Source organism: Vombatus ursinus, unplaced genomic scaffold, assembly GCF_900497805.2.
Source record: "Vombatus ursinus unplaced genomic scaffold, bare-nosed wombat genome assembly UNPS02014816.1, whole genome shotgun sequence".
In the NCBI taxonomy this organism is placed as follows: Eukaryota; Metazoa; Chordata; class Mammalia; order Diprotodontia; family Vombatidae; genus Vombatus; species Vombatus ursinus.
Genome location: NW_020954594.1, coordinates 14,977,625 through 14,991,700, shown reverse-complemented (window position 1 = coordinate 14,991,700; position 14,076 = coordinate 14,977,625). Strand labels below are relative to the sequence as shown.

General features: G+C 34.7%; 1 protein-coding gene across 1 annotated transcript in view; it reads left to right on the top strand.

Moving 5' to 3' along the window:
* ARHGAP15 (Rho GTPase activating protein 15) overlaps nt 1-14,076 on the top strand; it is an 820,106-nt gene that overhangs the window by 510,954 nt on the left and 295,076 nt on the right. Inside the window, exon 10 of the mRNA XM_027835584.1 lies at nt 7,925-8,023. Coding sequence (XP_027691385.1) covers nt 7,925-8,023 — 99 coding nt within the window. The remainder of the gene's footprint in view (nt 1-7,924; nt 8,024-14,076) is intronic.

Here is a 14,076-nt window from a genome sequence, read left to right as displayed (position 1 = left end):
GTTTTACAAAGTGCCTGGCACATAGTAGGTACTATATAGATGCTTATTCTCTCCCTTTCCTTCCTTTGTAATCAACATTCCCTCCCTCCTCTTTCTCTCTGACAAATTAAAATCCACCGTTTACTAAGAGAGATTAATTAAAATGAGTCTTATTCATAGTCTGCCTATAATACCTTCACTTCCTAACAAACTAAAGTTCCAGGGAGTAAAGTATATCAAATTAATATTGTTTCCTAACAGGTAGCCAGCCACCAACTTCATCTTCTTCTCTAAGTGAATAAATTATAAGCAGCTTTATATACCACCATTTCAAGAAGAAGAAAAAAATCTATGGAATAGAGACTCTACCATTGTGAAGATTTTCCTGTCCTTCCATTAAAACTCCTATATGTGCATAAAACAAGCTTTTCACAGAGCTGCAAAGTATATTTAATTACTTCTTACTTGCCTATAAAATTGAGGGTGTTTCTTTAATAATCCTGATGGAACAAAGTGAACTAATTTCCATTCTATTCCCTTAGGCAATAAACATTTGGATGTGAATGGGCAGGGGAATAAGAATTTGTTAAGCACCTATCATGTGCCAGGCATTATACTAATTATTTTATAAATATTATCTTATTTATAAGGTTTCCTCACATGAAGGAACAGTAGTTTTGCATAGTCCTTAATACATTTTGGGTGTTTATCATGATCAAATTTTAATGATCAGAAGACTGATTATTTGATTTAACAGTTATACAAGTTGCCTGCTTCTCTTTTATTTCCTCTCTGTTCAATCAACAAATAATTAGTATGTGTCAGATTTGTGCACATGTTCAGTGTTAGAGATGTATCAATTTTTTTTTACATATCACTGACCTTATGGAGTTTACAGTCTAGTAGATGGGAAAGATACTAGCATATAATTATATTATGCAATATTTCATTATTATTGCATTGAAGAGCCACAAAACAAAGTGTTTTGTGAGATATGAGGAAACAGTCCTCAGGATAATCATGGAAGGCATCATAGAAGAGGCAACAATTAAGTTGTGGTTTAGTGTATGCGAGAGAATTCAACAGGTAAAGAGGGGCTGAGAAGGTCATTCCCTACATGGAGAACAGTAGCAGTAAATGCATGAAGACAAGAGAATACAAAGCATTGAGAGAAAGAGGGGCAGCAGAAGGGCAGAAAATAACTCAGACTGGCTCAGACAGAAAGTGTTTAGAAGGGAGGAATATAAGCTGAAAGTGATAATAATGGGTGGTACAAGATTGGGGAGAACTGAGTATTGGGCAAAAGACTTGACATTTTTGTCTATAGGCAGTTGAGTGATATTTGGGTGATAGAGGTTTGAAATTTACAGATATGTGAGTAAGAAATGCTATTCTGGTAGTCATATGAAGAATGAATTAGAAAAAGGCAGAGTGTAGAACTTATCACAATATTTCAGATCAATGGCACAAAAATAGGTCCTCGATGTGTGTTTCCTGGAAATTGAGTATCTGGGTGGAAGATAGAGTATGTGGTGAGGAATTATATGGTAAACAGTTTGAACAATAGAATGATACTAGATTATGGAGAGCCTTGAATGCTAGGAAGGAAAATTTTAACTTTACTGGATGTGCCATAACAGTATCTAACATAACAGTATTTTTAGAAGATAAATGACATAAAAAGTTAAATATAAGAATAGTTATTCTTTAAGTAGCAGCAGGAATGAAATGGGGGAGGGACATAGAATAAAGACAGAAAGATATATTGGAAGTCTATTAAAATGGATTGGTGGTGTTGAAGTCCTGTCCTAGGGTGATAGCAATGAAAGGAGAGGGGAGAATTAGTGTAAGAAATGTGGGGAAGACAGAATCAAAAGCACATCGTAATTGATTGGATATGAGAGGTGACAGAAAGGAAAGAGTCAACTTCAAGGTTATAAATATGGAAGATAGAAGGAAGAGCACATTTAAGGGGACAGATACTAGTGAGGCACCCAGATAGACATCCTTTGGACAATTATAATGTCCAGTCTTAATTTCAGAAAATAAGTCAATAATGAATATATAGATTTGAGAGTTATCTACATAGAGTTAGCTGTTGAAACCCTGGAAGAAAATGAAAGGTATGAGGGCAAGTTTATTATCTACTGGTGAATCCAACAAGGTATCCTTAAGGTGATATTTGATCTAGGCTTTAAATGATGAATAGAACACACCACTTGAGGATTGGTTGAAAGAATGCCAAGCCTGGATATGAGGAGATTTAGTGGAATTATGATCGCTATCTTCATATCACTACAGAATGCATAAAACACTTAGGTATCTCCCTTCCAAGACACACAGAGAAACTATATAAATACAACTACATACAGCTATTTATAGATATCTATACAGACCTAAATAATAGGGAAATATTAGTTATTTATGAGTAGGACAAAGTAGTATAATAAAAATGACAATGCTACCTAAATAATTTACTTATTCAATGCCATGCCAATCAAATTGCTGAAGGATAACTTTTAGAACTAAAAAAAAATCATGTGGAGAAAAGGTCAAGGATATCAAGAGAACTAATGAAAAGAAATGGGAACCAAAGAGGCCTAGCACTTCCAAATCCCAAACTTTACCACAAAGCAGTAATTCTCAAAACAACTCGGTACTGGTTGAAAAATAAAGAGATTGATCAGTGGAATAGATTAAGTACACAACATATAGCAGCAAATATATTTAGCACCCTAATATTCAATAAATACAAAGACCTTAGCTATGGGATAAGGACTTATTATTTGACAAAACTTCTGGGAAACGGGTACCAGTATGGAAGACATTTGATTTAGATCAACACCCCACACCTTATCCAAGAGATGTTCTAAATGGGCACATGACCTATATTTAAAAGGTCACATCATAAATTAGAAAAACATGGAAAAAATCACTTATAAACTCTATAAATAGGAGAAAAGTTTGTGAAAAAAAACAAAGATCATAGAAGATAAAAGATAATTTGGAATGTTTAAAATTTTATACTTATATGAAAAATTGTCATGTCAAAGAGAGATTAGACTTACTCTGCTTACCCTCAAAGGGCATACTTAGGACCAGTGAATGGAAGTCACTGAGAGACAGATTTAGGTTTGTTTTAAGGAAAAATTTACTAACAGTTGTAGCTATTCAAAATGTCTTATAAGGTAGGGGGTTCTCTCTACCAAACAGAAACCTTTTATCAAAGAATTGTTGACCACTCAGAGATTTTCTAGAGGAATAGGACTAAAAGGTCTTGGGGGTACCTTCTAATTTTAGTATTTGTGATTCCAGGGGTTGCTATATGGTACAGCTGATAAAGTACTGGATGTGGAGTCAGAAAGACTTGAATTCAAATACAGTACTAGGTACTTTTTAGCTGTGTAATCCTGAGGATGTCTATTAACTTCTACCTCGGTTTCCTCATCTGAAAAAGAGAGTATTAATAGCACCTACTTCCCAAGGTTATTGTGAGGATGAAAATGAAATAATGTTTGTGAAGAGCTTTGCAAACTTCAAAGTACTAACATATAAATGCTAAAGTAGTAGTAGTAGTAGTGGTAGTGGTACTTAATTGCCAAAGAAGAAAATACAGAGATTAAAAAAGAACAGAGAGAATTTTGGGCAACATTGACAGTAAGGATCAGGAAGAGGGTAGAGAATCAGAAAAGGAAGCAGGAAATAAGTTGTTTACAAGGGAGGATAAGAATCTGTAAGAGTATTACATTTCTGAAGGTAAGGGAGAAGAATGTATCCAATAGAAGTGTTAGGAGTGTCCCAAGTGGCAGAGGAGTCCTGGAAAATGAGGACTAAAAATTCACTGGGTTTGATAAAGAGGAGGTAGCCTTAGAGAATGATATTAGGTATTTCAATCTAGTAATGAACTGTTGAGGGAAAAGCCCAAATGTTTAGAAAAATAATCTGGAAATCATTAGAAAAAAAAGACAAGGGACAATTGAACTCATTATATAGACCCTTTAAAAAAGAGATTATCATTGAGAAATCTTTAGTAGCAAAGGAATGGTCTGGAAACAACAGAGAAAATCAAAGAATGTACTCACCTACTATCCTGACCCTGTGAGTTGGGGAAGTAGAAATGAATACAGTCCACTGAAAATTTGGCAAGGGATTCCATCATCTCTGAGGAGAATCAGATTGCTATCCCTGCAAAGTTCAAGGACATAGATAGGGTTGGTTTTGTTTTTACACCAGAGTGGGAGTTTCATAGAGCACAGAATATTGGACCTAATAGTGGATGAAGGGACTGAAGAGATCTGAACAGCACTGATGAGGAGTAGGAATACTTAGAATTGCCATGAGGGTCAAGGAGATAATATGTGCATAACTCTTGCACCAAAGGAGCCAAAACTGGGTGACCAGGATTAGAGGATCAATATATCAGAAGGTAGATGGGCACTGGCAAGTTATGTCAATATAATTTGACCAAGAGGAGTTTTGAATTGTCTTAGAGTTGTAGGTTCTTAGATTTAGAGATTGAAAGGACCTCAGAGGCTATTTAATCTAACCTCCTAATTTCACAGATGAGCAAAATTCATACAGGTCACACAGGTAGTAAGTAGAAGAGTTGGGATTTGAACTCAAGTCCTCTGACACCAAGGGCAATACTTTTTCCGCTGCATCAGGCTCTCCAATTATTTATTATCCTAAGATTTATTGATATAGTAGCAGCAGCAGCAGCAGTGGTAATAGTACTAGTGCTAGTACTAGTATCTATTAATTAACTGCAAAAGCCCTCTATGAATTCAGAAGAGCATCATTTGGAAAAGCATGTGGAGACTGTCTCTCTGGGTAAATGATGATAACATAGTCACATTATTTGAACATTTAACTGCCTCTATTGAGTGGTTTTCCTCAAGGATTTGATTCATTGAAATCTAACTGACAAAGTTCCCATTACTGAGTGCTCTTTTTATCATTTATCAAAAATATGTAGCAGAGGTGAGGGAGAATAAAGCCAATTTGTAATCTGAGAGATTTAACCTGGTTATTCTGAGACATTTAAAGATGAGCAACCTAAATAGTTTGAAAGTTTTAAAGCATAAAGATTAGAAACCAGCATTCCTAGTTAAATTCTAATTCATTATGTAAATAACATGATTCATAAGTGCAGTCATGTGGAAGGCCTATTTGTTTTTCTCACCAAAAGATTCTTTCAAAGAAAAATTGCAGAAAATGGATTTTTTCCAACCAATGTGTTGCCTGCCACCCTTGGTAAGAGCGCTGAAATGATAGAATGAAGATACAATAATGGTAGTAGCCAAAGTCATGCTAATTTGTAAGGGATTCCAAAATCTTCGCACCCCTAGGAAGACATGTTTTCTAAATAAATGCTTTTAGGAGATTAGATGGATATTCAGAGCTCTGGGAATCTAGGCTTGCTCCTTTAGGTGAAGTGCTATAAGAATGGGGAAGCATCCTGGGGAAGCAGGATGAAGGGGATAATTCCTAACGGGCCTTCTTTGCTCCACATTGTACTACTACTCCTAGACCTCTGGAAGACCTTTAGAATTGCACATGCTAAAATATAGATTGATGAATATAGATACAGATACAGGCCTATCACACTAAATAAATTGTAAGCTATTTAAGGACAAGAGGCCTTGCTTTCTATAACTTTGTATTCAAGTGCTTGTCAGGGACAATGATTTATGTATCTTGGTAGCTTCTCCTGCCCCATGCCTAGCTTGGAATCTTGCAAAGACTTAAAACACTTCAGTCAATATAGGCAATATTCCATGTGAAATTCTAAAGGAATAGTTAAAAAAAACTATAAAGTAGTTCAGAGAAAAGAGATTCTGTGGATTAGCACAGTCAAAAAAATTCATTTTGGAGGAAGTTGACCTTAAACTGTGCATTGAAGGAGAGATAGGGCTAAAAGAGGGGGGGAAAGCAGGTAGAGGAAACCAACTAATTTGCTATAAAGTCAACCCATTAGAATTCTTTCTTGGGCATATTGAATCAGACACCTAGAGCTATAGTGGGGCTTTTGGGGCCATCTAGTTAAAACCCTCATTTTACAAATAAGGAAACTGTGGCCCAGGGGCATTAAGTGACTTGTTCAAGGTCACAAAGATAATAAGCATCAGAGGACCTCTGACTCCAGAGTCTGTTCTGTAGAATGCTGCTTCTTTGTTTCAAATATCCTCAAATTATAGCAGTGAAATCAAAATTACAAATTATTTGAAATATGCTAATTATATTATGGATGCTATAATTAATACTTCTGCCATTTAAAAAAAAATTCAATTTAATTAAATAAAAATTTATGAAGTGACTACTCTGTTGCAAGTTACTGAGGTTACAAATCACTTCCTGTCCATAAAGATCTTACATTCTACTGGATGGCCCTCTATCCACTTTGCTAGATTATTTCTCTTGGATTAACGAGAGTAATAACGAGTAAATATGTATTCTCTTTTGATAAAATGATCTTTTAAAAAGCACACAAAGGTTTCTTATGTGTCCAGACAGGTCAATGCCCAAGTATTTAAAGGGTTTTAACATTATCATAAGGGTATTTCATCACTTAAGCTTTCAAAGAAAAAGGCAATAATCAAAATAAATATCTTTACCTTTTTCCATTTCCTGCTTTTCAGAATTGCTGATTGTTTTGAAGAGATAGAGTTGAAGTTAGAGCAACCCAACCCCCAGGGTCTTTTCATCTATATTCTTCTACTTTGATGTTGATATTAACCTTTTCTCCAACTAGACTGTGGGCTGAATGGCCACAGGCAGAGGATTCTGGTAGTACTGACATATCAGGAGCTAGACATTTTCTAAATGTTGAAATATATCCAATTTCCTTTTTTTCATGATGTTGGTCAGTTTTTATGAAAGTATTCTTGAGATATATATATATACATTTATGAATTTTCTGAATTTAAAGCCCTTGACTACTATTATATTTGAAACTTGAGCCACATTTTCCAATAGATCTTTTTATATTATTGCCTACACCCTCCTTCAAATTGAAATCACCAGGCATCAAAGCATATGTTCAATTGGTTTGGATCATTTCATCCTCCTAAAACTGTCACTACTTCTTAATCTTCTAAAGCATTTTAGTGAATAAGCTTCAGTTATTTTCATGGTGGTCTTTTTGGTCATGTTCATCAAGAGAACTGCAAGAGATAAAAAGATGTTGCTTGTTGCTTCTGAGTACAAAAAAGAAACAACTCAGCAATCTTCTTAGTCCCTCCAAGAAGACCCTTTGAGATGTAATTCCAATTAGTTCCCATTTTCTTTTGCCTTTTGGTATAACTATTGTGAGGATAATAATGTGATTTAATTCTCCCAATAGCATACCATTTTGTTGGTCATTAGAAAGAGTTCACATTTAAAATACTAACAGTTGATGTTTTGACATATATTAAGTGTTTCCTTTAAGAAAGGTAGTAAAATGTTATTGGTGGTAAACATGTTTAAAAAAAAAAAAGGTTCCTGTCCTCAAAGTGTGTGTGTGTGTGTGTGTGTGTGTGTGTGTGTGTGTGTGTGTGTGTGTGTGGTTCCCTAGGGAGAATCTTATTGAAATTTGTTGGTATCAATTTATAAATGGCAGAGTTAAAGCCCAGATCAAATGTAATTTATCTTATCAGCCTCACATAATTTGTAACTGAATTTTCATTTCCTGGCTCTTGAATTAAGGTTCTACCCATGGTTCAGAAATGTTAAATCTTAGAACTGAAAGGAACTTCAGAAGTCATTTGGTCTAATTTTCTTATGTTCCAGATTACATGAATGAGTTGTGGTCTTTATATGACTACATTAGGTAGTGCTGAATTAAATAAATTAAAACAACTTAGGTACAAAATGGAGATTCCATAGGGATATAGATATGGAAGTAGAATCAAATTATAGAACACAGGCATAGATTTTACTGAAGCTCATCTTGTTTCTTTCATAGATCAGATTTTTGGCTCTCATCTGCACAAGGTGTGTGAACGTGAAAATTCCACAGTACCTCGATTTGTAAAGCAATGCATTGAGGCAGTTGAAAAAAGAGGTGAGTAACTGAATATGTAGTAGTTTTCACCCCCGTTATTGCAGCCGCCTTTACAACTGATGCTCTAAGTTAACAGATCTACTTGATTTGCCTGGGAAGTCATGCAATTAAAATTCAACTTTTTGTGCGTCTTTTTTTTTTTACTGGATGAAGTTTCATATTGGGTTTAGTTTGTTTTTACAATAGGGACATTAGTAATTCTCGCTAATGCTCATTTTTTTAATATTTTGTCTGTTTGACATACTGTTGAATCAATCGCAAACTTCTTGTTTTCAAGCCAATGCTAAAACATTCATAAAATGTCAGCAATCATAGTACTAGAACCCTCATAATATTCATGCTAAGATCCCTGGTAGATATTGTGCCAGGACATTTTTTGGTAAGTCCCCAACATTACCCAACTAAAGCAAATACCACCCAAACTTGCAAACAGTGAGATTCTCTCTTGCACATGTTTCTTTGCCATTTAGTGCATGGCTAACTATCTTCCTAGAAAGATTAATAGTTGTACCTTCAGTGTTGTGATGACCTTTGATTCTCTTGTCCAAAATTCTGTTTGTCACCTGAAATCATTGCATCTCATTGAAGAAAGAGCAGAATAAAATCTAATTGACTCAAACATTTCTGCTCTAGTATATCTGTGGTTTGTTCAGTTATATATGTATGGTTTTTTTTCCTACTATGACTCCACTCATCGAAGGTCATTTTAACTGAGAGATACATACACTAGATGCAGAATCTTGAAAAAATGTATTGTATAAAAATATGAAGCTCCATCACCATCTGTTATAAGTTTACAACATATTCCCAGGATCTAGGGGAATATATATCATGTAAAAGATTAAGGTGTTTTCAGAAAAAAAGAATTGGTGAACCTATTCCCATTTTCAGCTTCCAGTCTCAAAACAATAGAATCAAGGAGGGAAATCTTTAACAAGTTATCTTCCAAGAAAAGAGCCATTTTAATTCTCTTGATGTTACCTGGCTTTATTATAGAAGCATAATAAAAACAGCCTGCAATTTCCAACTCCTGGAAATTCACACTTTAATTATATAGTAAGGACCACCTTGGGATTCTGCTGTTCCCAGGTCAGTAGGGAATGAAAGAATAACAAAAAAGGGGAGTAATAGGTAGGAAAAAGGAGAAAGAGTAGCTTTAGGGAAGAGAAAATCAACACATCAGAGAGAAGAACAGAGATCAGGAAAAGCAGATAGAAAAAAAGTGAATAAAAGAAGAACATGAATAAAAGAAGCAATCAATGAGGAATAAAGTTACTTAGAACTTAGAAGGAAAGGTATGATTTAAAAGTTTTGTGATACTTTTACATTTTATATATAATAGATTATATTTAGGAATATGTAGTGTTTAACATTGATAGCCAAAAGCAACTAATGAAACAGAGACCAATTCCTTACTTAATAGGTAAACTGGTCAACAGAACCATTAAAGTGGCCCCCAAATCAGAATCCTAATTGTCTTCATCTTCCAAAATTCACTGTTCTTATAATATTGTCCTGAGCCCAAAATCCAAATAGAAGTTTCAGAGAAGCCTTAAATCATTCACAGTAATACATATCTATACGATATCTCATAGAATCCTTAGCTTCCTTCAAGGCCAAGCTCATGTGTCATCTCCTACATAAGGCCTTTCCAGCCCTCTCCCTCTTAAGATCATTTTGTATCACTTCACATATGCATTGTTTTTACTTATGTGCATGTTATATTATCCCAGGAGAATGTAAGTTACTTGAGGTGATCTTTTTTGTGTTCTGTCTTTGCATGTCCAGTGCCTGGTACACTATAGTAAGCACTTACAAATACTTGTTAAATTGAATTGGATTCACTTCTAAGTATTGCAATTGTATCCATCCATCTACATGAATGTTCACATCCTGTTCATGAGAGCAAATAGTCATTTCTATATGCAGCCATAGTTTCATATTTTGGAGTGAGAAGATAGTAGGTAACAACTAAGTCTTAGGAACATGGCCTTTATGGTTGGACAACATATAAGGGATTTTATTTTATTATCTGTGTGCAATATTAAAATTAATTTATAAATCCAAATCAATTCTGAAGACATGGTTTAAAATAAAGACTGAGAAAGTAAATTTTAAGTCTCTACATGAATATAAAACATTCGATCCAACAATACATTGAGGGAACATTATTTCAGTCTGGTTGAAAGAACTATAAGAAAATGTTAAGTAAAAACCAAACTTAGGGGGCACAAGATAAACCTCACATCACAATATTTGCATGCATGTTTTTATTATATTTTCCTATGATAATTTTCTTGGATTAATATTCTTACTTTTATACTCCAACTCTATTTACTCAAAGTGTTGTTTTTTACTAAATTCTGGCACTCACTATCTTAGGACAGCAATAATTTATGTGAAGCTAAGTCCAATGTTTATGCAGGCTTCTGATGACATTTTATACTAGGGTTGGTATTAGGAAGTAGCACAGGAAGGTGCCAAGTCTCTCGGCATGGCTGGGACTCAACATATCTGAAACCCTCCTCCTAATGGCCAGATATTCCTCCAGCCAAAATACTCCACTGCAGAGTCATGGGAAATACTTATGTACCAATTATGGGAAAGGCACATTTAATGAAAACTGTATGTTTACTTTCATAGTCTTACTGAGATGGCCTAAATACTTAGTGCAGCTGGCAAGTACAGTGTTGTGGAAAATCTTTTTTTATTAAATTTTTTGAAAAATCTTTTCTTCTTCTTAAAAAAAAATATCAGTATTTTCTAACTGCACCAAGAAATTCTACTTACATACTTGATTTAAAATAAAACATTATCAGGAAAGGAGATCTCACCAGCTTAATTTTTTGTTTTACCTGCTTGATCTAGACAGAAGCAAATTGTTCATGCTTCCATAACCTTTATATGGAAATTGTATCCCTCATTTGCTCCAAGAGGCATTCTGAATTCATTGCTGGTTAGAAGGTATTAGTTACATTTTCAATTTAGCCTACAAGGAAATGTCTTAGTGAGCCGAATGTAAACCAATTTAGCGGATAACTCGTTTGCTGTGTTTCTTATCATGATTACGTTCCATCTACCTCTAAGCCCCCACAACATTCTTCTGCACACTGCCATCTATTATCATTTGAATTCAATCCCTTTCTGCTGTTTCTGATGTTAGCTGCTCACTACTTGGCCTTGGAAACTTACAGAAAACTTGGATGGTAAAACCAAAAAGAAAGAGATTATGTTATAAAGACATGATCTGTCTTTGATTGTTTGCTCTTTTGCTTTTTCCATGCCTGACTTCATTATGTGGCTGCTAAATTAACCTAATTTTCAGTCAAGGTCTTTTACTTTTACCAACTGATTTCTACACAATCTATTTTTGTCATTGTAAAATCTGTCGGGTGTGTGTGTGTGTGTTTAAGACAACCAAAAGCATTGAAACATTGGATGAAATCAGTGTTGGTTACATGGAGGTAATGGTTGAGTGGAGAGGGGGGAGAAGTAAAGATTATATGTAGCTTCATCTGAAAATTTGTGTATAGTTTGTCTATATCTCCCTCTTACACAGATTGTGGGTGTCAGTCTATAATAGCACAAGAGGGGACAAAAAGAATACTAATTTAAAATTTTGTTTACTAATACTAGTTTAAATACTAGTTTAAAATACTAATTTAAAAAAATGTTTGGCCTGCCTCCCTCAAGATAAAAACCAGGTTGACTTAAGCCAAATGAAGAACACCACTAAAAATGTGGTGCATTTTATTTAAGCCACAGCAAAAAGGTTCATAAGTCTTTGTTAACAAAGATGGTGACGGCTTGCTCTTAACTAATTTGGATAGAGAACAAACATGGACACAGTCCTAGAGTCACAACCATCCCTGCTTTAGAAGCAAAGGAAGCTTGTATATCCCAAGGATAAAAAGATAAACTCTAAATGGTGGAAAAATTATTTTAGTCCTAGTTTTGTGATATGGCCATAGGGATAATTTTTAAGCTCTAGTTTTATACAAAGCATTTACCAGATTATTTACTTGTCCCATAAGTTGGTAGCACTTGAAGTGAGAGACATTAGAAGAACTCACTCTAAAAGTAGGTGATCTAGCTTTTATAAAAAAACATTATACTAATGGTATACCATGCAAAAAGTTTGGAAACAAGAGATGTTGTTTTTACAGTGATGCAACATGCTAACAGAAGAATACACTTCTTCCCTAAACATGGTTTTTTTTGTGCTTTTAGGATATTTTAAGTTTGTAATGGAATGGTATGAGTTGGCCAATGAAATTTAATTCTGTTTAGCTTGGCATTCATTTATTGAAATATGGTTTTACAATGCCTTCCCCCCTCCAATCTAAAATCTAGGTTAAGTTGTTCCTAATCATTCAAACAATGCTAAAATGACATAACACTGTCAACCTCAATGATTACAGGTATAGGTTGCTTTGCTGAATGGCTCTGCAGATGTTAAAAGCAAGCTTGTCCTTTCTCTCCCTTTTTTTTAAAATTCCTCTGGAACACAAAATGCTGTGACAGGAATGATATACAAAATTACATATTTGACTTGGTGCCTAAAAGCCACCCTGGGATCCATAACCTTCCTTAAAGATTTAAGAAAGACCTTTAGTCCACTTCTGAGAAGGTCCTTAGCTCAGAAAACTTTATCTCTCAACTTTACTTCTTAGCAGCTGTTATATTTTTTTGCTGTCATTTGTTTGACAGGATCCAGTTATAGGTTCCGATGTCTGTTTAAAGAAACAGGGAGGTTGTTGGCTTTAAAATCCCCTCACTGCTTGTGTGATCAGCATTTTCCCAGGCTTTTTTACATAGTTTGCCAAGCAAAGGGACTGACCTTTTGTAGCAAACACTTTTTCATTTCAAAATGCTCACTTTGATTTTTGTCCCATTTTATGCTCATTCCAAACTGTTTACAACCCACTAAAAATGACTGTGAATTATATGTTTGTGTAATGGATTCCTTTTGTGGTCTGAGTGGAATGTTTACTTTGAACAATTAGTTATCTTTGGGTAGATTATAGTGACCTGAAAAAAGAAGAGCTAAAAGTATTATCATACCTTAACTGTTTCCTTTTGTTTAACTCCTATCCTGGTACAACATGATTTTGAAAACCTACGGAAAGAACATCCTAATGACATGTTTAGTGACAATGTAAAATCATTGTATGTGCCTAATTATGCTTATATTTATTATTTACTTTGAAACTTCTGGCTATTTTGCTAAACATTTATATTTTTAAAGTATATACATGTACCTATAAATGATACATATACATCTGGTACCTGCAAGTAGCTAAGAAGAGTCACTCAATCAGTAATTACTTATTGACATCTATTATGTTCCAGGCATTGTGCTAGACACTGGAGATAAAAGTACAAAGAATGAAATAATTCCCATTATAAGTATATAAGTACAGAAAAGGATCTATAAAGCACAAATATAAAGTTAATGAGCACAAATATATATATAAAGTAATTAAATACAAAGTAATTTGGAAAAGAGGGTACCTGAAAATAGGAGGGAAGAAGAAAAGGAAAGGCTTTATGAAAAAGCCAATATTTGAGTTTCGTCTTAAAGGAAGAGAGATTCTATGAGGTAGAGGTAAGGAGGCAATGTCTTATACAGAGATGACGGACGGTCATCACAAAGACACAGAGATGGGAGTTGGAGGATAATGTGTGAGGAATGGAGAGAAGCCCAGTTTGCTAGATCACAGAGTGAGTGTGGGAGAGGATCATTTGCATGATGTTAATCTCTAATATTATTTATATATAAGGTGGAGAACTGGAATGGACAGGGATCTTCTGTGCATGTTTATGTGTGTATGAGGCAATGTGACATACCACAGAGAGCCATCTGTGTAGTTAAGAAAACATGGTTTCAAGTGGCATCGCTAAAAACATTCTTGCTCTGGACAAGCATTAACCTCTTATTGATCCACAGAACTCTTGAAAACTATAAGTGGCATAGGAGTTGCAGACCTTCACTGGTAGTGGCATGGAGTGTTCCCTTTAGTAATAAAATCCAAGGTCCAGCACGTCTACTC